General features: G+C 43.4%; 1 protein-coding gene across 5 annotated transcripts in view; it reads right to left on the bottom strand.

Annotated features, from left to right (window-relative positions):
* The window catches only part of DDX31 (DEAD-box helicase 31), a 73,158-nt gene that overhangs the window by 44,855 nt on the left and 1,431 nt on the right, over positions 1 to 26,872 (bottom strand). For 3 of the 5 annotated variants that reach the window (XM_014863401.3, XM_014863400.3, XM_044778494.2), the window contains exons 2-14: positions 23,020 to 23,273; positions 22,838 to 22,913; positions 21,814 to 21,857; positions 20,582 to 20,652; positions 19,317 to 19,381; positions 13,435 to 13,479; positions 12,100 to 12,141; positions 11,233 to 11,297; positions 9,577 to 9,696; positions 9,359 to 9,465; positions 7,963 to 8,198; positions 6,775 to 6,951; positions 3,617 to 3,676 (exon numbers count right to left, since the gene is read on the bottom strand). In XM_014863401.3, coding sequence (XP_014718887.2) covers positions 3,617 to 3,676; positions 6,775 to 6,951; positions 7,963 to 8,198; positions 9,359 to 9,465; positions 9,577 to 9,696; positions 11,233 to 11,297; positions 12,100 to 12,141; positions 13,435 to 13,479; positions 19,317 to 19,381; positions 20,582 to 20,652; positions 21,814 to 21,857; positions 22,838 to 22,913; positions 23,020 to 23,273 — 1,362 coding nt within the window. The remainder of the gene's footprint in view (positions 1 to 3,616; positions 3,677 to 6,774; positions 6,952 to 7,962; positions 8,199 to 9,358; positions 9,466 to 9,576; positions 9,697 to 11,232; positions 11,298 to 12,099; positions 12,142 to 13,434; positions 13,480 to 19,316; positions 19,382 to 20,581; positions 20,653 to 21,813; positions 21,858 to 22,837; positions 22,914 to 23,019; positions 23,274 to 26,872) is intronic. The other 2 variants (XM_070518457.1, XM_070518456.1) reach the window with 1 other exon arrangement.

The raw sequence follows: 26,872 nt of genomic DNA, 5'->3' as shown, positions 1-26,872 counted from the left end.
AACTAACAATGGTGTTAAAAGCCATACTCCCTTCCTCTGGCTTAGGGTGGGCTCTTCACCATAAACAGGAGGACCTATTTTGTAGATAATCCAATATCCTATATCTGTTTCTTTTTGATTTCTTAATTCCAATTGGGAAAGTGGGCTTTGAACTTTCAAATGACTCCTTCCTGCTTCCCTCCTTCCTACTCCCTCCTTAACTTCACTTCTTCTTAGATCTAATTTTCTCGAGGACACAAAACTATATTTCAAATGTGTAAAGACTTCTCTTTCACAAACTGGTCTCTTCTGCCCGACTACCCTATTACCTCCACCTAGACTCCAGCTCACTGTGGTCACACATTTGAGAACCCACAGTACATAAGGCCACGCATCAGGTCCTGAAAGAGGTGCGTGAAATTAAAAAGGTCCTTGCTTTCAAGATATTTACAGGGGCCAGCCCAGTGGCACACAGGTTAAGTTCACACGTTCCGCTTTGGCGGCCTGGGGTTCCTTGGTTTGGATCCCGGGTGAGGACCTACACACCGCTTGTCAAGCCATGCTGTGGTAGGTGTCCCACATATAAAGTAGAGGAAGATGGGCATGGATGTTAGCTCAGGGCCAGTCTTCCTCAGCAAAAAGAGGAGGATTGGCAGCAGATGTTAGCTCAGAGCTAGTCTTCCTCAAAAAAATAAATAAATAAATAAAATTAAAATAAGCTGTTTATAATTAAGATGAAAGAAAACACACACACATGCATGCATGCACGTGCATACCCTTAACTGTTCCTAACAACAGATGCGATAGCAGGGAGGAAAATGGGGTGGGAGGGAGTTTCCAGCAGTAAAGGAAACAGAGTAATTGTGAGCTTTTGTGTGGTTCCACCACAATTCCCAACTTTTCATACAGACATTCAGTCTTCTGGCCTCGTTAAAAGGCTCCTCGGATGATAAGTCAAAATGGCAAAAAATACGGTATGAAGGGGAAAAATCCCCACACAACAATTAACAACACGATTCCTCTTTATCGAAAGAAGCCAGTTCTTCATCTGCCCCATCCCGATGTGGCACCGTTCCTCAGTAACACTAAGGCTCCTGGAGAGCATTCAGAGAGGCTGGCAAGCAACAGGCTGCTGAAAAGGACGCAGAGGGACAGTATCTGCCGAACCCAGGCATGATCTATTACAACGTGTCTCCTGTGCCCACGGCTCTCAGATGCCAGAGCGTCAGGCTGAAGCAAACATACACGGCAGAGGCAGAAGGAACCTGGAGAGAGGGAATGAAGAACTTCTCCCCAGAGAACCTGCTCGGAACCTGGCTTAGAAAAGAGGGAAATGAGCCCAATCCAGCTCCTCTCCAGTAACCACCACTGCAGAGTAAAGATGAGATGACTGGCAGAGGATCGGTGTACTGGAAGTGACCTGGGCAAGCAAATGATGTACCAAGAGATTTTAGAGAAAGCAGATTGTGGGCAAGTGAGAGTTTGCTTTCTATGTGGCACCCAGGACTAGCAGGGGACAGAGCTTGGGGGGTACTTTTCTTTGCCAAGTCAGTGGCACTCTGTCTAGCTGACATCACTTGCCTACAGGTATCAGCCAGACAAAACAAGTCATTATATGCTTCTGACCCCACTAAGAATTACATTTCAGAAAGAATTACCTTTCCTTACACGTAGAGCTACTAAAAAACCAAAAACAAAACCAAAACAAACCAAAAAACTGAACTTCAAATATGGGAGTTGTCTTTGAGACTTAGCGCTCACCCGTGTCTGTAAAACATGGGAGCATCTGCACACTAGGAAGCTCGATTTCCCACCAGGGACAACCCTGCACCTTAAGGGTCCAAGATAAAAACATTTTGCTCAGATCTTAACCCAGACTCCGACACAACACAGTTTCCTACTGCCCTCTGTTTCAATATAGAGAATCTGTAACATTCATTCTCAAGATAACACCATATATATGAAAAAGTGAAATGTATTCCCAATGATCAAGTACACTAGTCTCAGCCTCTCCGTCTTTAGAAAAAGGAATACACTGGTGGGTTTCAATACTGAGTTTCTTGGGCCCCAACCGTCTACTTGTTCAATCCACAAACACCCAGTGCCCACTGGGCACCTGCCCTGTGCCAGGCGCTGGGATGGAACTACACATAAAACACAGCCCCTGTCTTCACGAGCTGGCGATCTGGTGGGAAGACACCGAGACCCAGGGTGATGAGTGTTAGAAAGTAATGCAGGGTGAACTGGGAATGCCTAATGGGGAAGAACTGGGGCTCCAGCGGCCTGTGTCCTGGAAAAAAAAAAAGGAACTTTAAGGTGAGACCTGAGTGGGGGTCAAAGTCAGAGTGGGGTGTCCCACGCAGAGGGAATACATGTACCAAGACCCCAAGGCCAGAAAAAGAATGACACATTCAAGGAACTGAAAGAGGGCCTGCTTGGCTGAAGAGTAAGGAGCAAGGGGGACAATGGGGACAGAGGAGACAGGAAGGGGTCAGGCTCCAGAAAGAATTATTGGACAGGATAAGGATTTTTGACAAATATCTTTATCAAGTAGATGATCTGGACTTCTCTTCACTTTAGACTTGGCATTTAAGATGGTTCTACAGCACACCCAAGCATCGGACTTGAGGGTGGGCTTCATAAACGGAAGGGCTGCCTGGTCAGACACAGCCCTCCTTAGGAGGCCAGCATCCCCACAGTACCGGCAGAGCCACTGTCTGCCACCCACGTGACAATCAGCACAGCAGGACACGTGGGTGACGGGCAGGCCGACTTGTGCATGACCACACACACAAGAAACAAAACTGCACTCACCCAAACTCTCTAACTTTAGAAAGAAAATTGTCTCCATTACCTTTCAAACCGAACACAGAGTAAGAGTTCCTTAAAAAGGAACTGCATTATGTGAGGCCTAGAGATGCATTCAAACAGCTAAACGTCTTTGTTTTCACCCAGCACCTGTTCACTGGATTACTCAATTTCTAGCACCATTTCATTACTGTATATACAGGGATTGCTCAAATAACCAGTTGGGGATTTGGTTACGTCATCCAAGATGGCACAAACAGGGAAGGTATTTTAATCCTGGGAGCGAGCAAAGGTGTGAGTTTCAATCTCGAACGAGCACGGAGGCGGGCATGAGAGCTGAGCTGGAAGAGGCAGCTGTCCAAGATTGCAAAGACGGAGCTGAATACAGCGGCCCCGCAAACTGCAGGGCAAACGGGAGTTTCAGACAATAGCACATAAAACCTGTCCAAGTGCATCTATTTTCCTCCGAGAAAAGTGAGCAGAGGCAAGGAGAGTGATTTGGTCGTGGAAAGACTTTCTCAGCTCTAATTACTCCCGATAGCTGTAATTTACAAGTTTTGGGGGGATAGAAATCGCCAAGATTCACACGTTTTCAGGCCAACAGCTGTCACTATTAGTGAGCAAATCGCCAAGTCTTCTGCACAGTGGCGGCCGGCTGTCCGTGGCACAGTCAGGTGACAACCCAGAAGTGCGAAGGGACCAGACACACCAAGAGGCCCCTGTAGTCCCCCTCTCTGTAGGGCTGACCGTGAAGCAAACTGTCGAGAGATGAAAAATCACAAGCATTGCAGAAAGTTTCAACCTTCACAGAGTATAGAATAATACCTACCGTGCAAAGGAGGACGCCTGTTTTGGAGTGTGAGAATTCCTGAAACACTGCTGTTCTTTCCTACAAAAACAAGGAAAATGGGGCCTTACCACTCTGAGATCAATTCCAGCAAGGAGGGCTTAGATTCCCAAACTTTCCCAATTGTAACTGTAGAAAATTACCTTTAAGTAAAGGAAGACAATGAAATCAACCCTCCACTCAGAGCAAACCACCACTGTAACACTTTGAAGTTTCCCGAGCCCCCTCCTATGCAAAACAACCAAACACATGGCTTTGTTTAAATGCCACCATACTACTCACACCAATAACGTGCTCTTATGATATGGCAATACAATGTGAACATCTTTCCATGCTAATAAATCTCCAAAAACCACAAGGTCTCTCCTGACTGTACAGTATTCAGCTGAATGGGTGCACATCATTTACATGACCAATGGCCCGTTAGTGTCCACTGAGGTTGTCTCCAATAGGTGACTATCACAAACAGGGAGGTGATAAACATCTCTGTAGATGAGTCCTTGTGTACATGCTTACTATTCCCTTGGAGTAAATTCCTAAAGGCAGACTTGCTGGACCAAAAAGTATGTACACTTAAAAGGCTTTCAGCGTGAACCTGGGACGGGCACACTCAGAGTGTGTTTAAGTCAGTGTTGCTAGCAGTTAAGACTTGACCATGTCCACCTGTCAGCAACAGCAAAAGAGGAAATATACCTGAATTACAAAAAATTTGGAAAAGAGAAAAAAATGAAGTCTCTCCTTCCGCTCTGGCACAGCCACTATGCCACTGGGGTAAAGTTCACTCTGGTTCCACGTGCATTATCTGTCACATAACTGGAACCCGAGGGTACGCCTCACCAAGTACAGCGGATGATGGCAGCCAACACACACTGAGTGCTTTCAGGGACCAGACCCTGGCCTATGCCTTACACGTCTGAACTTACCGAATCTGAACCACCCTACGAGAAGGTTCCATCACCATCCCCATTTCCAGAAGAAGAAACTGAGCACAGAGAGGTTAAGGAACTTGCCCAAGGGACACGCACACAGTTAGTAAAGGGCTAGACTGACATCTGAGCCCAGAGTTGGTGCTCAGACCCTCAAAGGGACAGCTGCGGTCCCCAGTTTGCTGCACAGTCCTTATGAGGGTCTTAACTGTGGCATTGTAGAGTCAAAACCAGAAAAAAATCAGGGAAGTCCAGAAAAGCCCGTGAAACCTCTTAAAGACTGGACATAATGTGGTCAGGTTTGGGGCAAAGACAAAAACCACCAAACTCTTGAGCTTCCATCACAATTATCACACAGCAACTTCTTCGAACAGCATCCTCTCTCCAAGGCTCGTAAACTTCGTTAGGGTCATGTCAATCATCTAGGGAGACCACACTGAGGTCATGTGGAGCAGTGGTCAGGGTACCGGGCCAGGATATGTGGCTGGGACTATTTCAGCTTAGTTTGGGAGAAGACACTGAACCTCAGTACCTATAAAATGAAATACAGAGACACTCCCTCCCATCTTGGACCCATCCCGTGGGGAGGCTGTGAAGGCTACTTAATAGACAAAACAACAGAAGTAAGACACTGACAACTATTAAACTATTCCTGGGAGAGAAACAACAGTGACGGCTCCTGACACTTACGCAGTACTGACGCTGCGCAGGCCCTGTTCTCAGCACTTCATCTGCATTAACTCAACGATCTGTCACAACCACCCTGGGAAGGAAGTCGTCTTACCAGCTCCATTTCAGAGACACGGAAACTGAGGCACAGAGAGGTTTAATGCTTTCCTAAGGTCACACAGTCAGTAAAGGGCAGAGCCAGGACTAGAACACAAGCAGTCTGCTCCCGGGGCACACAGCTGTCAACACCCTGCTGGACTACCATCTTGTGACAATGTGAGAGAAAGGGTTGGAAATAACGGAACTACAGCATCTTTTGTAGGATCTATTCAGATTCCAGATCCTTCTGAGTCCACAGCCAGCTCCCTGATCATCCTCGGACCTAGCCTGCAGAATGCCTCTGGGGAGAACAGACCCAGAGGATCAGTACATTAAGTTTAAAAAAACACGCAAACATCCCAAATGGGATTACATTACGAAATGAATAAACTCAACTGAATCAGGAATCCTGAAGGTAAAAACCAAGAGTTTATAAAATTCACAAAGGCCGGAATATTCGGGAAATTCTATATAATCTCATGGTAAATAAGCAGCTGTGTTCCTGAGTGACCTTGAGCGAGTTCACTTTTGTGAGCCTCCATTTCCTTAATTATTAAAACAAAAAAACAAAAAGGACTGGATTTGATGACCATACCGTTTCTTTAAGCTCTAAAAGTCTTACAATTTTTAAGCTGGTTCTGGTCAAATCTTACTCCGATGTCTGGCTTTCTCTCACTCTGCCTCATTTTCTCAGCTGCCTGGTGGCGGCTCCTTGAGGACAAGATGGCTCCTATTTCCAAGCCATGTGTCCTTTCTTTCAAATTCCAGCGAGTTCCTCTTGTTCTACGCTCCGCCCCGCCTCCCTAAATGGACAGCCTACTTACCAGCAGTGGAATGAGGCTTATGCAGCTAAGAGCCTAAAATAAGGAAAATGCTATACTCTTCTCCCTGAATAAAAATATTACTCAGAGCTGAGACAGAACTGAGACCCGAAGCCCCTTTAACACACAGTCCCCTCTCCCAACCAAAAGTGCTCAGAGAGAAAGCGCTGCATCTTGTTGACAATGACAGCAGTCATGCTCAGCAGTACCATATGGGATCCACAATTTAGCTCCATTAATGCTCTTAATTTGAAGACATCAAGCCCTAATTACACACTGGGTACTAAAAAGGCAAAACCCTTCCCTGGTGCCAGCTACTTAGTGGTACTCTGTTGCCTTAACAGCTGGTTGAGGTAGATTCAGGCCAAGTCAGGCCTGTGAGCTCTCTCAGGTGGAAGAGACCGGCCTGCGGAGCAAGAGCAATCGGCAACAATAGACGCCCCTTGCCCACATCGACACAGCGGCGTGATCCGCCCTAGTTCCAGCGGTTGCCCACTTGAGGCTCATTCTTCCCCAGCCCGGTGGAGCCTGCGAGGGAAGTGAGTGCTGACCCTGGAGGATGAGTTCAAGTTGAGGGGCCTTGGGTGTGCTCCCGTTTCCACTCCTGGGGGAGGCTAGTGCTCACCTCCTGCTCCATGTTGCCATGCAGCCGCAGGAATTTTAATCGCGTGGAGGCAGATGGTAGCTGCCCTGGTGCCGGGGCCCCTGAGCTGCTCAGCAGGGTCTGGAGGAAGAGGTTGTAGTGGAACTCCACTAGCTCGCAACTCGAGAAAAAGACAATCATCTTCTGGTCTTTTTCAAACTACATTGATACAAAGAGGAAAAAACAAGCACATGTCTTTAAGTGACAGTGAAATGAATATTTCTCTAAAATACAATCATGCTGGCCCCGATTTGGAAACACAGGTGACAGACGGCTTTGAATTATTTTTACAAAATAACACTGATACTCCAAGCTACAAAGAATGTAGGAAAGGAAAATGACATAGCTATAACCTCAAACGGGTTTTCTGTATCTGAGAAAAACAAATATACTTTAGAGTGAAGCTGTATGTTAGCTCTGTTCCTTTCATTCATTCAGGGCTCACACACACAATACTACCCAGCTGAGACCCTGCATATGCAGTAAATCTGGAAGCTTCATTCTCAAGCCCTTCTACCTACTATTTTCCCATATACCAGAGAAAGTTATCACATGAATCTAGTAAATAAATACACAAGTACCATGATTCTTTAAAAACACAAGCACAGGCCCCTCTATCTGCCTCACCTTCAGCAAGTTTCACCACCTGGGACGTTCCCAGTATCATCCCAGGAAAGATCTTTAAGGCAGATTTCAAGCCCAACATAATGGCTCTCAACGACCTGATTCTTTTTTTTTTTTTAAAGACGGGCACCTGAGCTAACATCTGTTGCCAATCTTTTCTTCTTTGTTCTTTCTTCTTCTCCCCAAAGCCCCCACTACACAGTTGTATATTCTAGCTGTAAGTCCTTCTAGTTGTGCTGTATGGGACGCCGCCTCAGCACGACTGGGTGAGCGGTGCTGGTTCCGCATCCAGGATCTGAACCCGTGAAACCCTGGCCGCTGAAGCGGAGTGCATGAACTTAACCACTTGACACGGGGCCGGCCCCTGACCTCTGATTCTTTACCACAACCCTAGAACCACGAACTGAAAAGATATCTATTAAGGTCCACATTTACAAGTAGTTAAGTTGGAAAACGGGTGTGTGTGTCTCAATTCATTGCTACTCATGCCTGACACAAACAGGTCATCCTTCCCTGCACCAAGCCAAGCCTAGCGCCCAGTCCTACCTTGCATTTCTGCAGGATGAAGGCCGCAAGGGAGACAAGCCTCAGTTTGCTGGGCACCAACGTCACGTGCTGATCGAGACTCTCCGGGATTGCAAAGCTGTCCAGCTCGTCGCTAGTTCGTGGAGGGGAGACTTCAAGAACTGCTTTGCCCTTCCGGTTAGACTGATCGTGGCTTTCATCCAGGACAGAAATACTGACTGGGTTGTGTAAACTGATACCAGCTAGCCGTGTAACGCCTTGGATACCAAGTGAAAAAGGCAAAAGAGATGACAAGCACACTGTGGAACTGGTCACATACGCACACCCCCACACCACACACACCCAGGCTAAGAAACTCTCTAGGAGCAATACCAATGCCAGCACTGATCTGCCCTACTGTCCACCTGGTGGGGCAGACCCACTGACTTCTTCCCATGCCTAACAGCCCATCTACACCAGCGTTTCTCAACTCTGACCTGTGGAAGACCATTCAAAGGGACATTAACAGACGTCTGCCCATCACTCCCCAGAAAGAGTTCTATGGGCAAGTTATGAAAACCCTGATAAAAACATTTCATGGGTTTCTTTCACAGGGTTTTATGGGTTTACAGTCCTTCTCAGGACCTTTATTGTGCTAATGTGCATCATGAATCTCCAAAAGCAGGAGGTAATGTGTGGCATTTCCCAATTTTTTTGGGCACAGAATCCCTTTTTCACTTAAAATTAATGTTATTTAGAATGTACTCTGAGAACTGTTGACGGGTCACATAAATGGCATCTGGTATGTGCATACTACAATGTAGCTGGTTAACAAGTACAGCCGACAGAGAACATGAAAGCTGGACTGTTGTTCAAACAGTGACTCATCGTGTGGGGTGCTTCTGGTGGAGAGTGATGCAACTTCTCTGAGCTCTGGTATTCCCATCTATAAAAGAGAGCTAAGAATTTTCATCTCACGAGGATGACGAGACAGAAATGAGCTTACAGAATTTTTCGATTAGGGTTCAGAAGCTCTAAGAAGAAATGCAGTGTGATTACACTAGAGAAGGCACCTGGATAGAGGTCGCCATCTCCAGGACAAAGACACTGCTCTCAGTGGGTGGCGATCGCAACAAAAATCTCAGGAAAGCATTGGTGGAGGGCGGGCAGCCTTTTCTCTTCCTCTACACCAACATGAGCACCGCAGCGCTCTCCCTCCTGAGAGGATTCTGGATCTCTCTCCCTTTCCCCACGGCCTAGGGCACACGGTGGAGCCCTGGACGGCTGGGAGTGCAGGACGCAGTGTGAAACGCAGCCCTCTCGGGATCCTTTCCTCCTCCCCGCTCTCCCCAAGGCCAAGGATCTGCTGGCAAACAACGCAGACCGCATCCAGGCCTTCCTCTCCATTAAGAACAAAGAGCATTTCTCTTCAACTCACCTTCCGTGAGCGTTGCCGACAGCAAGACGGTCTGTCGGCTCTGGCACTCCGCGTTTACAGCATTGAGTATCACTGTGATATCCTTTTCAAAACCCAAATCCAAGATTCTGTGGGTTCAAGAGAAGGAATTTCAATCTACGTGAAGAGTAAACATCGCAATGAGGACAGCAGAAACAGCCCTTTTCTTCTACTTTTCACGCTTCCTGCGCGAGGCTCACCTGTCCGCTTCGTCCAAAATCAGCCAGCGTACCCGACTGAAGTGAAGGTTCCCTGTGGATTTTATATGATCCACCAGACGTCCAGGAGTTGAGATGAGGATGTTTATTCCTTTCCGCAGTCTGTTTAAAATTATGTATCATGAAAGAGAGTAAATAAAATGGGGCCGCATCAGTGGAAAACACAGGAAAGAGGCAAAGGAGATAGTCACGTCTAGCAGAAATGTGCCACAGCTTGAAATCATGACAAACATGATGACAAATGGACACACTGATACATCTGAGTTTTAATTTTCCTCTGAAGTTTCTCTCGCCTACACAATCTAACTGTTAAGATCTCAAATTATAGTAAAATCATAAAACCTTAACTTTGAATGGAATCTTAACTATACAATCCAATGCCCTTTATCTGATCCATAGATTATTTCTAGAACATTCCAGATAGAAGGTCATCTAGCCTGTGCCTGAAGGCTTCTGTGCCAGGGAACCTCTTACCCGAATGACTTCTCCCATGCCAATGCGCTCTAATGACTAGAACTGATTCTCTTATATTGAATCCTTTTTGTAACTTCCATACAATGGGCCCAACTTTGCCCCCTAGACTAGGTAGAATAAATCTAATTTCTTACTCCCAAGCATCTTTTATCTCATTTTCCACAGTAATAAAAGCCTCCAATTTTTATCTGAGTGTATTTTCCAGCTTCCCTTGCAGTTAAGTATAGTCACATGCCTATGTTCAAGCAATAGGATAAAAAGAAAGGGAATATGAAAGTCCCACAAGTACCTTTAGAGGGAGGAGGTACAATTATCTTTGTTCTTGCTGGCAGGAAACTAGATGTAATGGCTGGACCTCCAGCAACTACCTAAGACTATGAAGTAACCGTGAAAATGGAAGCCTCACTTAGCAGTGCAGAGAGAGAGAAAGAGCCTGGGTCCTGGTAGCCGGGCAGGATGCCAACCTTGAGCTGGCTGCCGTAAGGCTACTTAAACGGAAAAGAAGAATAAAAGCTCACATTGTTCGTGCCACTGCCTTATGTTTGTTGTTGTTATTTACAGCTCAATCTAATCCCAACCAATGCTTTTAGGTTTCAAGTTTAATATTTACTCATCAGTTACAGACTACACATGTAGTTGGGTATTACTTCTAAGCATTAAGCTATAATACAATAAGAAGAAAGACAATTTGGGATTTACTTGTTGCAACAATTTTCTCCTGACACCTATTACTGGTTTTAATACAGAATTAGGAATCAATGTATTTGGGTGTGAAAAGCAAAGTGCAAAGCATTACATAAGGTTGGGGTCTTGTTTCTGTACAAAGAAACGACAAAACTGCAAACTCCCAATGGACACAAAAGGGAGTCACCAGGGCAGATGTAGACGAGGCAAGGGGGCCACGGGCACGGAGGGTGGGAGTTAGAGGGCAAGGAGCACGGTTACTGACCACATCAGAAGGGAAGCTCTTCGTAGGTTCATCAATATTTTAAAAGATAAAGACAGCACCGTCTGGAGGTGACCACTCCCTGCTGACTTGATCTGTCCCTGTGCACTGGGCCCAGGAGCACCGTCTGAGACAAGCCTCTCTCCAAGTTTTACTGAACAGGAAGGCACGACAGACAGAATCAAAAAGGAATTCACAACAAGCCGACCCCCACCTACCTGGCTTTTTCTGATTTTCTCTTCTCTCCTCCCATTAACACTCCAGGCACAATCCAGGTAAATGGCTACAGAAAGACATCAGATCAAAATCAATTCAAAGCTCCCATTACTGAAAACACAGAGAATGATTCTAAATTCCTTCTCCTTAAAGCAGTTGGGAGGGAGGACTCAGGCTTCTCACTGCATGGGGTGTTACTGTGCAGACAGAGCTCCCAGGCATTGCTACAGCCATGGTTACCATCAGAAGTAACTCAAACTATAGCTATACAACTAGCTTCCAACACCGTAAGAGAGAAATGTGAGCTTTTTAAATGGTTGAAGTAGCTTCTCTGCCTTTCCCCTGGGAGGCTGAAGTGAAAACACATTTCAGTAAGTCTACTGCCTTTTTTTTGGTTAAGATAAAACCCAAGCACAACCCTTCCCAACTCCCCACCCTGGGAAGAGAAAAAACAGATCAGTCCTCAATCTAGTTTGGTGAGCTGGCAGGCTCTGGCCCTGAAACCTCCTCTCTTCTTTCTTAAACAAACCCTACCTCCACTTTTGTGAGCTGCTTTCCAGTGGATCACCTTGAGGGTGCACCTGCAAATCTCTGAATCTGGCTGGCTAGTGACTATGAGGAAAAGATTATAGGACTTTAACCACCAGGAAACACTGGGCAGCTAGCCACGCTGGAAATCAGGAGTTACTAAGGTTTAGATGAGTAAAAACCTACAAACTGTACCTGAGGAGAGCAGAGACATCCAGAGAATAGAAGGGAATTAGAGTAATTCCCAGCTCTTTGAAAATAAAGAAAAGACTGTGCTATATTTCTCTTTCCTCAAAAAGTCAGGGAAAAAAGGATAAAACTGAACTCATGGCTTGCCTTACCTTGAGCAGTTTCTGGACAGTGTCAAAGCTTTGTAGAGCCAGCTGTAAATATTAAAAAGTTACAGATAATGAGCAAGGTCCTTTCTCCCCCAACCCCTTTTTTCAAATTTACACAACATAAAGTGATTAGGATCCAAACTTGGACCTCAACTTAAGATTTAAGAAACAAAAATCTTATACACAGAAGCTATTCAGAAAATATACCTTATTCTTACACTGATTCTGAAACCTGTCAGTTTGGAGCATGTAGGCACAGACATCACATCTATTTCTTGGATGTATACAAAAATAGTGTTTTGTGCTCCCTCTGCTGGCTCAAATTCCCAGAGTGCCACACAGAGAAGTACAAGTCTATGGTGCACAAAGATGGAAGAAAATGAAAGAGAGTCGATCCAAATTTGGCTCTCCTTAGAAAGAGAAAATATAATATGCATGGAGGGGTAAACTAGAACAGTGATGCAACAGGCTAGCCTTCAGGCACTCTGCTTTAAAGGTGACATGACATACCCTAAAAGTATGCCAGGGAAGAGCAGTACCTAAAGACTAAGATGATGGTCATTCCCCAAATTTATCATAGAAAAAATGAACCAAGAAGCCCAGTGGAAACTAGAGAAAGTGAAAGTTAACGTAGGTTATAACCGTTAACAACCATCAAAAAAGCCTCTACCCAACCCCTTTATCCAAGGATATGTATACAGTTTCCACTTGTTTAGTATTCATGAAGCGTCCTAGGGAAGTAGCAAGTTTGCTGCTGTAAAAATTTAAATAGCTTCGTGCCTGCTCCTTCACTGGATGGCGCTGAGACAGGGCCCTGCAGGCTGTACAAGGGCTGAGTGGAGCCCTCCCTCTCCAGGACGAATCCTCTGCGAGGAGGAAACAGCATCCGATAGAGAAAACAGTTACCCTAATCTGAAATTGCCTCTGTAGGCAAATAAAACAGATCAGATGGAAGAGATTTCCACCAAGAAAGAAGAAAAACATCAAGAAGCTTAATTTTCAGGAACAAGTACAATTTTTGGTACAGTAGCTTCTTAAAAAAAAATAAAAGCTCGTTTTTAGGGCTAACTGCTCCTATTTTTGAACTGAGTTGTAAAAACAATGTGATTATTGTAATTCCTCTTAAAAGGACAAATTTATAGTGTCATTAGTCTTTAGATAACAGGGAAATGCTTTCCTATACTTCAGATTTTCAAAGAGCAGTTCAATTTTTCTTCTACAATGTAAGGGTGCAGTGGTTTGTGCAGTAGGGAGAAAAATGGTAAAATCACTTTTAAATTCAACAGAATATCACTGAAAATAGTTGCTCAAGACTCATCCCCAAAGTTAGATGCTTACCTCTCTCGTTGGCACTAGTACCAGAGCATAGGGGCCGTCACTGCGCTGTTGACACGGAAGGAAGGAAACGCCATGAGTTGAATAAACGAAGGTCACAGGAGTCCAAATGGACAGAACACTTAAGGGTGGCCCCTTGTGAATCATCAGAAGCAGTCACTGAAGACAGAGAAAGACTGTCCACTACCCTGTTATTAAGGAAAACCGTTCTAGAGGTTCTGACCCATGCAATCAGACAAGAAATATGCATAAATCTGGAAAATAGGAGGTAAAACTGTCCGCATTAGCAGATGATATTTTATCCTAAAAATAGTCTTAAGAAAATCACTTGAAAATCTATTACAAAGAAGACAATTCAGTCAACTAGCGGAATGCAAAATTAACATATAAAAATCAATAGCCTTCTAATATAGAACGTTAAAAAACACAAGGGGGGAAAAATCACACTTAGAATAGCAACCAAAAAGATAAAAAGAATAAGCTTAACAAAAAACGTACAGAATCTATATAATGAAAATTTTAAAATATTTCTGAGGGACATAAAATAAAATTTGAATAAATGGAATGGTGTACCCTGTTCTTGGATAAGAGGACTTGATATTACACAAGTTAATTCTCCCTAAATCAATCCACAAATGTAATGCAATTCTAAAAAAAATGCCATGAATATGCCTATAGAAAATAATATATATAATCAGACAAACTAAATTTCAAAGTTCATATGGAAAAATAAACGTGCAAGAAAAACCAAGACATTTCTGAACGACATCAGATGTTAAAACAATTTAAATCTATAGTAGTTTTGAAAAATGGATACTGGCACATACATAGAGATTATAATAGCAAACAGAGTCTGGAATAGAATCAAATACATACAGAAATTTAGGAAAAAAGGGACATTTTTCATCAGTAACCACAAGATGAATTATTCAGAAGTCCTTCTAGGAAAAAATTAAGTTAGAAAAATAAGATTGGAATTAAGTTGGCCTTTTTACAGGTGACATAAAACTCAAACTATGAAACACTGATAAATTTTGCTACATAAAAATTTAAAATTTCAGAATGGAAAAACAACCTAAACAAAATCAAGAGTCAAATGACAATGTGGGGAAAAAAATATGCCACACATAAAAGAAGGCCAATTTCCTTAGCTTATAAAGAAGGCCTATAATTCAATTAAAAATAAAAATAAAAAAGATCAAAAACTCAAATAGAAAAATGGAGAAGGAGCTGATGGAAACAGTTAATTTATGGAAATAACTCAAAATATGGCTTTTACACATATGAAAAGAAGCTCAACTTTACCCTTAACAGAAATTCAAATTGAAACTGTATTACAGTATTTTTCCCCTGTCAAATGAGCAAAAATAAAACAGCTGACAGTGTTGGTAAGGGCACGAGCACATAGAGACTCTTGCACACTGCTGGTGGGAGCATGAACTGTTGTAATTTCTTTAAAGGTCATCATCATACCATCATAAAGGTATCAGCTACCAAATAAAAATGTAAATTCCACTTTCAGGAATTTCCACTTTTAGGAATGTCTCTAAAAGATACACTCATACATGTGCATAAAGAAGTCGGAAAATATTTTACAGAATGTAGGATATTTGTAACAGCCTTGTTTGCAGCAAAATATTGAACATACCGTAAATTCCACCAAAGAGGGAACGATTCAATAATTTACGGTACACACATACAGTGGAATACTAGGCAGCCAGTAAAGAAACAAGGCAGAGCAACAGGGTCCTGGTAAGAAACCATCCTCAAAACAGAATAAGTGAACGAGAGTGAAGCAGAGAACATCACGCATGACAAGCAACTATCCGGGTGTCCAGCACAACAAACAGAACCTCCAATCAAAGGGGGAAGGGGAACTAAACACACTCATACCCGCTTTATGTGCAAAGACTATCCCCGTGGGGCACACAAGGGACCAGGGTCAGGACCACTGCATCCTGAGAGGAGAACTGGGCCCCCCAGTGGAAGGGGGAGTAGAACGACTTACTTTTCACTATACATTTTAGGTACTCTTTGAATTTTTGAAATTTGCATGTTATATCTAAAAATAACAGTAATAATAATAATAGAAGAAAACAAGTAATCTAGTAAAGGCCCCCAAGTCAAAGGTGCCTGGCACATCGAAAGTGCTCACAGACATTTAGTGAGTGACTCAAAGCAACGTCAGTGCGGAAGCTAAGTGCAGATTTAGCAGCAAATTCAATTACAAGCGTGGTTTTCATGTTTTGCATAGGAAACATTTACCCACAAGGAGAAAAGGATTTGGAATTCAAACTAGAGCTGTCTGTACTCAACATCAACTTGGCAAGACTGCACTGCGGCCCAGGCGAGGAACGGTAAACACGTTAGTACAACAGGATCAACGTGCCGCAGCGTGACGGTAGGAGATTCTGACATTTCAAAAGGTGTTACTACACAGAGAAGAAGAAAGAGAAATCAATTCCTCACAGGGCAGAAGTGAGAGAAGAAGGATGGATGTGATGTTAAAAAAAATCAGAGCCAAAATAACGGAAAGAGTGAAAACACAGAAAAGCAATCCATGCTCATTCCATCACCAGAGTAATTTAAGACTCTGCTGGGTGCCTTGAATCTGCTGCTCCCTCCAGATATGTTTTTTACAGGTCAAATCATTTTACAATGAACTCCAAGGGTCTATACTGAAGACTACTTGAAATAAGTGAATTAAATCTGGGCTTGGAAAACTCTTTCTACAGAATATTTCAGTCTCTAATAGAATGAGCTGTTACTGATATTAAAAAAATTTGAACAAATAAAAACAACCACATGGCTTGCTAATGGTTCTGAATATACGCACATCAACTCAGTGCCCTTCAAATTCGCCACAGGACCAATGATGACGGCTAACACTTACTGAACTGGTTGAGACACCAGTTCTCAACCCTCCATGGGCACTAAGTCACTTAATCCTCAGCGTAACTCTGGGAGCTAGGCACTGCTTTATCCCCACGCCACAGACGAAGGCACAGAGGGATGAAATGATTTGCCTAGGTCACTCTCACACCCAGGATTTAAGCGGAGCCGCCCACCACATGGTCTACCTTAGTTATGTAACCTAATCTCTCTCTTGTCCTTGGTTCACGGACCTACGAAATGAGACAGCTGGGCTAGAACCGTAGAACCCATTCCAGCTCAGATATTCCCAAACTTTCCAACTTTGTATGAAGAAAAAACTCTCTACTAGCAAGAAGTTCTCCTGGAGCTTATCAATGGACGAGACTTTTTACATCTATTCTTCTCTGTACCAGGTGCAATGCGAAGCCCTTTACATAAATTATCTCACTGTAAACTGCCTAATGGGAAGAAAAAAATCAGTCACCTTTAGGAAATAAAATCCTCTTTCTACCTCAGAGAAAACCAGGGCTAACAGTTTAAGTATCGTCGTCTTTTTATGCATACACATATACGTAATTTTTTTAAACTTCTTCCTTTTTTTTTTTTTTTTGCTGAGGAAGATTCACCCTGAGCTAACACCTGTGTAAATCTTCCTCTATTTTGTACGTGCATCACTGCCACAGCATGGCTGACAATAAGTGGTGTAGGTCCTACACCTGGGAACTGATTCTGGGCCACCAAAGTGGGGTGTACCAAACTTAACCACTAGGGCATGGGGCCAGTCCCATATGTAGATTATTAATATTTATGAAATCGGAGTCATACTATATATATTGTTTTGTAACCTGCTTTTTTTCAACTAACATGAACTTGTTAAGTTCACAAATAGTAATTGAAAACAGTATCACTTTTACTGGCTATATAGGGTTCCATCATTTGGATGACAGTGCAGGGTTTCTTTTTTAATGATTTAAAAATTTTTGTAACCTTTTCATTTTGAAATAATTTTAGATTTACAAAAAAACTGCACAAATAGTACAAGGAACTCCCTTACACCCTTCTCCCAGCTTCCCTACATGTTATCAATTTTCAAAATCACAGTACAAAGATCAACACCAGGAAACAAACATGGATGCACTATGCACTGCTATTCCCTTGCAGCTCTTGCTCAGGATTCACTGACTGAGCGAGCAACGTCCTTCTTCCAGACAAGGAACCGACTCAGGACCGCAGACTGCATTCAGCTGTCACGTCTCCTTTGTCTCTTCTAATCTGGGGCAGATCTTTAGTATTTCTTTGTCTTTTAGGACCCTTATACTTTTGAAGAGTACTGGCCAGCTGCTTTATAGAACGTCCCTCAATTTGGGTTTGTCTGATGTTTGCTTATGATTAAATTTGGGTTAGGCATTTTGGGCAAGAAAACCACAGCAGTGACGCTGCATCCCGTGTGCACCTGGCAGAAGGCACAGGCGGCCAACACCTCAGCGCTGGTGACACCAACTCTGATCACCTGATTAAGGTGGGCATAGCTACATTTTCCCAATGGCAAGTTAATGCTTTTCCCCTTTGTGATTAAGAAGTATCTGTGGGGAGATCCTTTGAGACTATGTAAATATCCCATTTTTCATCACACTTTCAATCCACTCACTGTTTTTTTTTTTTTGAGGAAGATTAGCCTCAAGCTAACATCTGCCGCCAATCCTCTTTTTGCTGAGGAAGACTGGCCCGGAGCTGCACTCATCTTCCTCCACTTTATATGTGGGACACCTGCCACAGAGTGGCTTGATAAGCAGTGTGTAGGTCCACACCTGGGATCCGAACCAGCGAACGCCTTACTGCCAAAGCAGAGTGCATGAACTTAACTGCTATGCCACCGGGCCAGCCTCCACCATTTTAACATCTAGGACGCTTCTTGCCTGAAACAATATTGTTGTGGCGTCGGCCAAATGGTGGCGTTCTATCTCCATCACTTCTCCTACATTGACTCATTGGAACCTACTCTAAGGAAGGGCTTTCCTTATCCCCATTTCTTTATTAAGTAATTTATTAATATCAGTTTGGATTCATGGATATTTTAGTCTATGGACTAAATATCCAAGACTATCATTACTTATTTTGTCACTGAAATATCAGGTAGGCTTGATACAGGTCTAATTCTGTATGTCCAAACCGAGGAAAAAAAGTAACCAATTAGCTTCTCATCTGTTTGTGAACCCGCCTCACTCCCCAGTTTTCCTCTCACCACGCCGTCTCAACTGAGACTAACCAGGGCTGTATTTGTCGGATTCTGGGCTGGGTTTTGAGATGACGTCTATGCCGACATATCATGGCAGTTAACTGGCCTCCTAGGGGACCCAAGGAAACCAATTTTGGCCCCTTTGGTCCAGGCACTAACTAAATGTGTTTCACATCTAAAGATAAGTTCTAGACAATGTTAAATACGAGGCAGCCCAATTCTCAAACACACTAATTGAGTGCTTATTTTCACATCTACTATTCATGATAAACCCCTGTTTTGAATATGACGTTCAGCCTTTGCTGTCAGAAAAGCTTGGTCTCTGGAGCCGAGCAGAACTGAGGTGGGAATCCAGTTCCACCATCACTCATCGTGTGACGAGGAAATTATCCAGCGAGTTCTTTAACTCCCCCAAGCCTCCGCTTCTTTTTGCAACATTGGGGTAACAGTAATACCCAGAACTCCATGCAGCAGGGGGCGGTTAAAGATTCGAAGATCACACAGCAAAGCATTCGGCACGATGTCTGACACAGGGGAGCATTTCACAAACGTTCCCTATCAGACCCCCTGTGACGACCGTGAAATACATTTATTCTATTCTCCTCCAGGCACAGTCTTTAGATGCAACATGTTTATGTAAAACACGAATTAAAAAGAGGGAAGAAAACAATGCTAAGTGAAAACAGATTCTTCGGCGCCGACATGACTGCTTTGGTTCAGTTTGACGGTTTCTGACGCACAGCGAACAGTCACAGAAAAGACAGTGTACACTCACCTGTATTTTTGCTTTCACTGCTTGAAGGGACTGGACCACAGGGATACAATAGGCAAGAGTTTTACCTTTTAAGAAAGTCGAAAAGAAGTTACAATCACAGACCCCACACATGTAAGAAAAGCCAAGACAGTGAAAGAAACAGGCTCTGCTCTCCTCGGTGGAACTAAATTCACGGGAAAGAAAAGGGCATGTCACACATCCAAGAGAGGTGAAAACTGAATTCACCTGTCTGCCACAGCACCTAACTCTGCTTCGTAAATTCAGGACCTCTAAAAACCCCGCAGCTTCAGCTTCTTTAGCCATTTGTAACAAAGGAGACAACGACGCATTTCCCAAGTTACACAAAAGCTCAACCTGATGATTGTTCCTCGAAGCTAGAAAACGCCTCCTTTGCAGCAGTCCTTAACCCCTCAAACAACCATCAGTGGTCAGGTAAATGTCCTCTGCGGTGCTGATGTGATTAGGAGCCAGTCTGAACCTCAAAGCTAGCCTCTAAACACCAAGAGGAAACCAAGGGATGGCAAAAGCTTTGGGTTCCCGCCCACCTGCATGGTGGCTGGGCTGGGGGGAGCGAATAGCTGATCTGTCATCAAGGGCACAAGAGAGCCAGAAGAACAAGTCTAGACAGGTCTGGAACACGCAAAAACTGTGTTCCACTGGGGACCGGCCTGGCGGCGTAGTGGTGAGGTTCATGCACTCCAAATCAGCATCCCAGGGCTCATGGGTTCTGATCCAGGCATGGACTTACACACCATTCATCAAGCCATGTTGTGGCGGCAACCCACATACAATACAAAATAGAGGAAGACTGGCAACAGATGTCAGCTCTGGGCCAATCTTCCTCACCAAAACCAAAAACCAAAAAAACTGTGTTCCACATTCAAGCAAAACGAGTGGCATCCGATCAATGTGTACTCATGTCAGAAGTGTGTTTTAATACCAGAAGAACACAGGCACCCCTCCTGGAGTGAGGATGGGCAGCTCCGGCCACAGATGGTGGGACCCGACAGAACCCTAAGACAGGCTCAGAGGAATGACAGCAGAACTTGACTCCTTCCTGATCATTCCTGATCACGGTTCCATCAAACTTCCCCTTCCTTTCACTCTGTGAACAAATTCCGGGCTCTAATCAAATCGCAGCATGGCCTCCCCTCCCCCAAACAAAGCAAAGCAGCCACCACCACAGATATCTCACTACATAACCTACTATGTGACCACGGCCTGGGTACCATGTGGAGAAGGGCAGACATTAAATGACGACTGACCTGAGCCTGTCTGGGATCTCACAAGGGCGTCTCTGCCTTCCAGCAACACAGGAATGCTTTGCTTCTGAACGCTGGGGCCACCCAAAAGAAAGAAGACATGCTTCTATGTAACATACTACCCACTCACGTTTACAGGCAGAGACACAGAATACACAAAATGCAACTGCCCCATGCTTTGTCTATCAAGTGCCACCTTAGAAGTTACCTAAACATTCAAGCAAAGGTGCTGAGAAACTTTTGATGATCAGAAGAATAAAAACCTCAGTTAAATTTCTGGAACTTAGCTGAAAATGTTGAGGCAAGCCACAGATCTGGCCATTCTATTAGACTAATTAAAACGCAAAATGGGACAGCATGTTGACCACCTGGAGCTACCATGAAAGCGTATCGCACATTCTTGCCTTCTGTAACAGGGAACATGAAATGCGACACAACATTCTGGGAAGATTCCCACGCAGAAGAGTAAAAGGAAGCTTGCGAGCCATCCAGAGAGCCAGGAACTGCTGTCCGCTCTCCAGGAAACCAAGCACTAACTGTTTCACACACACTAAGCTGTGTGTCTATGTGTGTATTTAAAAACAAACAACAAAAACCATACAGAAATCCTTTAAATTTGGTTGATAAAACGGAACCAAAAAAAATTGGTAAGGGGTCTGCTTATTTTACTCTTCAATATTCTTGCTAATTTTCACTTATAAGTCCAACCTGGTTATTATTAAGGTACAGAAGCACGCACACTCAAAGAGGAAGCTCGTCTCTGCTCCACAGCTCGTACTACTCTAGTTCTGTCTTCCAGGAGTCATCGCCAATCACAAACATTTAAAAAAATGTTCAGTATCCCATGATATCCAATTAAATATTTATTCCTGTCTTTTTGGTTGACTCTAATTCTTAACTACTAAGAAGTGAGATGATAAATTCTATGTCTTGGACAAACTGTTTTCAGGGAAGCATGGACAACAGTGGAATCTTGCACTGACCATCTTCAGGAACAGAGATCTTTTATAATTTGGAGCTGAAGGGAGAACTGGACAGACACGTGCTCTCTCCATTTAACAGGTGGGGAAATCACGTGGCTAAGCAATAAACAAAAGCCCTCGATGGTCGATAACCTGGCCGCCTTCTCTAACGCCAAGACACAAATTTGCTCTGTCCTCCACAGACAATCCAGACCTCATCTGGTTATACCCACTTAAGTCCTAAGAAAATCAAGACTGGCCTGGAACTCTTACCTGGTCATACTAGACATTTTTAAGACCGTATTTATTGTGGAAATCTAAAAGAGAAGACAAAAGAATAAATATTTTTCTTTAATTATCAACTATTTGGGACAAATATATTTAATGCAAATAAGGATGCAAAAAGGAGAAAACACTAGGATAAAACTGGTGACCATGACCAAATCAAGTGCCCCTAACCCGATGGTTCTCAGCTGAGGGCAGTTCTGCATCCCCCCTGCCTGGACATGGGGCAACGTCTGGAGATATTTTTAGTTGTTACGAGGGGAGGGGATGCTATTGGCACCAAGTGAGTAGAGGTACAAGATGCTGCTAAACATTCTATAACGCACAGGACAGGCCCCATGACAAAGAGTTATCCATCCCAAAACGTTGACAATACCAAGACTGAAAACCCTGCTCAACGGGTAGGTGAGAAAACAAGTTTACTAATCCACCCCAAGGAGGAGGTGAGCTGTGACCATGTGAGCAAAGGAAATCCAGACTCCCTAAAAGCTAATGTATTTTTTTCTCCTTTCTCATAAATAAGTCTAGAAAACTCATTCACAGTTTTTTTTAAAAAAGCATCCATTTGTTTGCGGAAAATCCATGTTAAAATAGCTCCTTCTTCCTTCAATTCTTTGTAACAAGAGACTTCTCTTAACTGCAAGATGCCAGCTCAGTTCCCTCTCCTATGGTCACTGTCACGTCAGCCAGCCTTGACATCCTATCTATCCAGTAATTCAAGGTGTCTTAAGTCCAATAAATGGAGTCCCAGTCCTAAATTCAATCAGGTGAGAACAGTCTTTCATTCTTTATAAAAAAAAAAAAGGGGGTTGGGGTTGAGGGTAAGGGCAGTGAATATAACCTAAGCTCACTTGAATTGTCCTAGAATACCTCATCAATCTGAGCTCATTCAGGTAACCTGGAGCAGAAATAACCATGCTTTGACTTTTCTTCCTACAACTGTCCTTTCATCGACATTCTGAATGAATTGAGACACCAAAAAACTAACTGCATAAAACTGAGAGATACTTACTAAATGTGGGTGGAGGTCCAGTTCATGAAAAGCATCTGAAGTAAACACTTTTTCTTGCACCTGCTTTACTACAGGTCTGCAAACGATGAACATAAACCCAGGCATCAGTTCCAGTAAACGAAAAAAAGGCAGAATACACATAATTCCTTTTATTCCTGAGATGCATCTGCACCTAGACATACCTGTGGAGCTCTGGAATTTCAGGGTTGTTTTTAAACAATGACGAAGTCTTAACGCACGGTTTCTGCTCTTGGTTTCTGTCACTTGTACTGGCCGAAGACTTCTTTGGAGAAAACGTTTTCTGAGGCTTCCCCTTAAAAGTCCTTTGAGCTTCTTTAGCAGTTTTCTTGGCTGGGAGAAATGATGTCTTGCTCCTCCGTTTCGCTGGAGGAGCCTCACTGGACGCTTGGTACTTTCTTTTGGTGGCCTCTGCTTGCTGCGTTGTTCCCAAAAGGAAAGAGCAACAAGAGATGCATTAGTCCATGAAGACAGCCCTCGAAGTGAAGCCTGACTGCCCACAGAATTGCCTCTCTCCCTGCAGAGATCATTATGCCCCATATGTCAAGCAACAGTTTAGGGTCTGCAATCAGATTCACTGACTCAGCTTTTTTTTTCAAAAAGGGAAAAAACCCCACAAAATCTCAGCCCATTCATCCACTAGACCTCACCATCCATCCTAAGAGTCAACTCAACCGAGATGCAGGGGAGGATCAAGAAGGGAGAAACATTTTTCAGGCTGAATGTTAACAAATGCAGTCCGTCTTAAGGAAAGAGAGAACCTAGCTACCTTGTGAAGTGTACACGCTAAGTCAATCCACATCCCTAGGAATCCATTTACACGAGAAGAATGGGGTGGGGGGCGAATCTTTTCTATCTATCAACAAAGCCAGTCGGTGTCTACCTGCGGGCTGCTGCGTCCCAGCTCATGCCCAGGAAGCGGAAACCTTGATTACTGCTCTACCCCGAGTGCTTGGATGGCTGGCATTCTCTCCCCTCAAGCTGCTCCCCCAGATTCAGTGGCTTGGAGACAATTGCTACTCGTCATTTCCAATCCAAATGAGAATTCTGCTCCATCCATCACTTCTATCACAATTATATCCAACTCTCCCTGCCTTTCATTTCCCCATCTGATCACCGATTACAGGTTACATTAGATATTTTCTTGCCTGTTGCTTTTTATTTCCAGAACATGAATGCGGTTAAACGCATGATGTCCAAACTTCCATAGGAGAAGAAATACCCGATTCCTCCGTTTTCTTTGGCCTTCTCTTCCAATTTACACGTGAATATAAACATCCCGTGAGTAGCCAGTGCTTGCTATTCTGCAGTCTTGGTTCCCCTTGGAATATGCTATTTTCCTCTTTGCTTGAAATGATGACTCCCACTTTACACATCAGCTTGCTTTAGCCATGACTGTCGGCTCCGGACTAACCTAACAACAGTTCTTTGTTCCTGGCAACCATAAGGACTCCTATAACTAAGCAATTCAACAAATGCAATTCCAAATATTTAATATTAATAAGGTCAATACTGACCTACTTCATTTTGTAAGTTTATTTTTACAAAACCCCAAGTTTATGAATTTTCAGATTAAAGAAAGAGATGAAGTCAAGTTTCAGGTCTGTTGAATCATCTGCAAGGTGGAGTGAAATGTGCAGATTTTTCCTGATTTATAGAATCACAGACTCTCAGAGTATAAAAAGGGCTAAAGGCCACTCCCATGCACAGACCCCCTGTTACTGGCTCCCGGACAGGTGGCCTTGCAGTTTCTGCCTACACACCTCCTCTTACTGTTCTCCATCCCTTGACGCAGAGCAAAGTCTAGGGGTTAGGAAGCTGATTCTGACATTCAGGCGAGATCTGCCACCTTGAACATCTACCTATCAGTCTGCAGTATGGCTTTCTGCAAGAACACAGAACAAGCTTACTTCCTCTTGTACATAATACTCCTTCATATGTCATATAACTCCTTTTTTCCTTCTTTTTTGGACTAAATATTCCAAATAGGACACAAACTTTAGATCCCTTCTCATCCTAATCATCCTTTATTCCCATGTCAACTTCTCCGAAAGCAAGCATTCAGATTAAGCACAGTATTAGACAGGCTTTCCATTGCTCTTAGGCTAAAACCAACAATGTGTAATATGACCTACAAAGCCCTCTAGAATCTGGTCTCTCCCCGCCTCACCAGTCTTACCTGTACCCTCTGCCACTCTGGTCTTCCTTAGTTCCTAGAATGTACCATGCTCCTTTCCTCCTCAGGGCCTTTGCACATGCTATTCTCACAAATATATCTCCAACCCTTTCTGTTGGCTGGCTAACACATACTCATCCTCCAGACCCAGGCTAACTGGGTCCTCATAAGAGCCTTTCCTGACATCCTCTCTCTACCCAGTCAAGACAGAATTCCCATTTTTGGCTCTCCTGGACTTATTCTCCTCTGTAGCACTCACTACAACAACAAGCATAGAATGTAATTCATTGTGTGGTGCCTGTCTTCCCCATTAGACTGTTAGCTCCATAAACAAATGGATAAGTCTGTCCTACAGAGCATTGAATCCTCTGCATGGGCCTGGGTTGGGCACAAAGTAAGTGCTCAATAAATACTTGTAAAATGAACGAACGACACATAATGGAAATATCCCTCTCTGTAATCTGGACACTCCTCTATTTGTTAGCTTTTTTCCCCAAGCATCCACAACATATTCATTTAAAAAGGTGACGACTTAGCAGCTGTCAAGGAGCTTGATTCTGAAGATACAAAGCTGGAAGATTAGCCCTTGAGGTAGTGACAGACAGTAGAAGAGGCAAAGTATAAAATCACAAATCCAAAGGTCTCCTTGTACAATAAAAGAGACATGTACAAAGGGTTACGGGAGCACAAAATAAGAAGACTATCATGGCCCGCAGCGAGGGGAGGGAGGAAAGGAAACAGGGATGCTTCACGAGGGGCATTTGGGCAGAGACGAGCAGGGACACTTCTGGATCTACTATAATCTAGCTGCACAACATTAAGCAACTCACTTCTCTCTAAGTCTCTGTTCTTGTTCCTGTAAAATGAGATTATGGCAGACGACCTCAAGGGCCCATCTAGCCCTAAGAGTCTAAATCCTATGTCTTGGATATTAATAAACACATTGATAAACCCAGTTACTATATGCCAGGCAGTACGCTAAGTACTTACACGAAGTATCTCATCTATCAATACGGTACTGTATTACCCCATTTTAAGATGAGAACACTGTGGCAGAGATGTGAGGTGTCTGTCCCAGGATCACTCAGGGATCTAAGCTTTGTCCACGCATTTATTCCACAGCCTGGGTTCCTGACAATGATGCTATAATATCATTTATCAACTGTGTCCTGTTTGGTTAGAAAACATCACACATGGTTTGATCCCTGTTTTGTTTCGAGTTCTTGTTTTCTAGAAGGGTATACACCAAAACGTTAACCTGAATTATCTTGAGTATGGCAATCACGGGTAGAGGCTTTTAGCCTACTTTCCAAATTTCCTACAATATATATGTATTACTTTAACAACCAGAAAACATTTTTAGAAAGAAAATATTTTCCATAGTGTTAGATATAGCATAACTTAAGCTGTCAAAGTCTTTCCAAATCCCATATATTAGCTACCTATCCCAAGTGCAGGCTACTGGCAAATTTGATCAGCATATCCTTAATTCTCATCCAAGACATAAACAAAAATGTAGATGCAGACAAAGCCACTGTGGACACTGTCATCACTTCATTAATTAATACCCTTTTGACACAGCAGTTCAAGCAATTATAAAACCAGATACCATATGTTTATTTACTCAATTCATTCAACAAAGTTTTAGTAAGTACTTCCCATGTGTTAGTTACTATGCATGTACATGGCACAAGCACCCACACTATCTCCTGATGTAGCAATTCTATTTCCCAAAATGGAACCAGTATGACTTTATTTATTTTTTATTATTGGCATTTATTAAGTGCCTCTATGGACCAGAAAGTGTATAGTCTTTATGTACATTATCTCATTTAATCCTC

This window comes from Equus asinus, chromosome 10, assembly GCF_041296235.1.
Source record: "Equus asinus isolate D_3611 breed Donkey chromosome 10, EquAss-T2T_v2, whole genome shotgun sequence".
Lineage (NCBI taxonomy): Eukaryota > Metazoa > Chordata > Mammalia > Perissodactyla > Equidae > Equus > Equus asinus.
The sequence above is the reverse complement of the archived record's forward strand: the minus strand, read 5'-3'. Positions and strand labels throughout refer to the sequence as shown.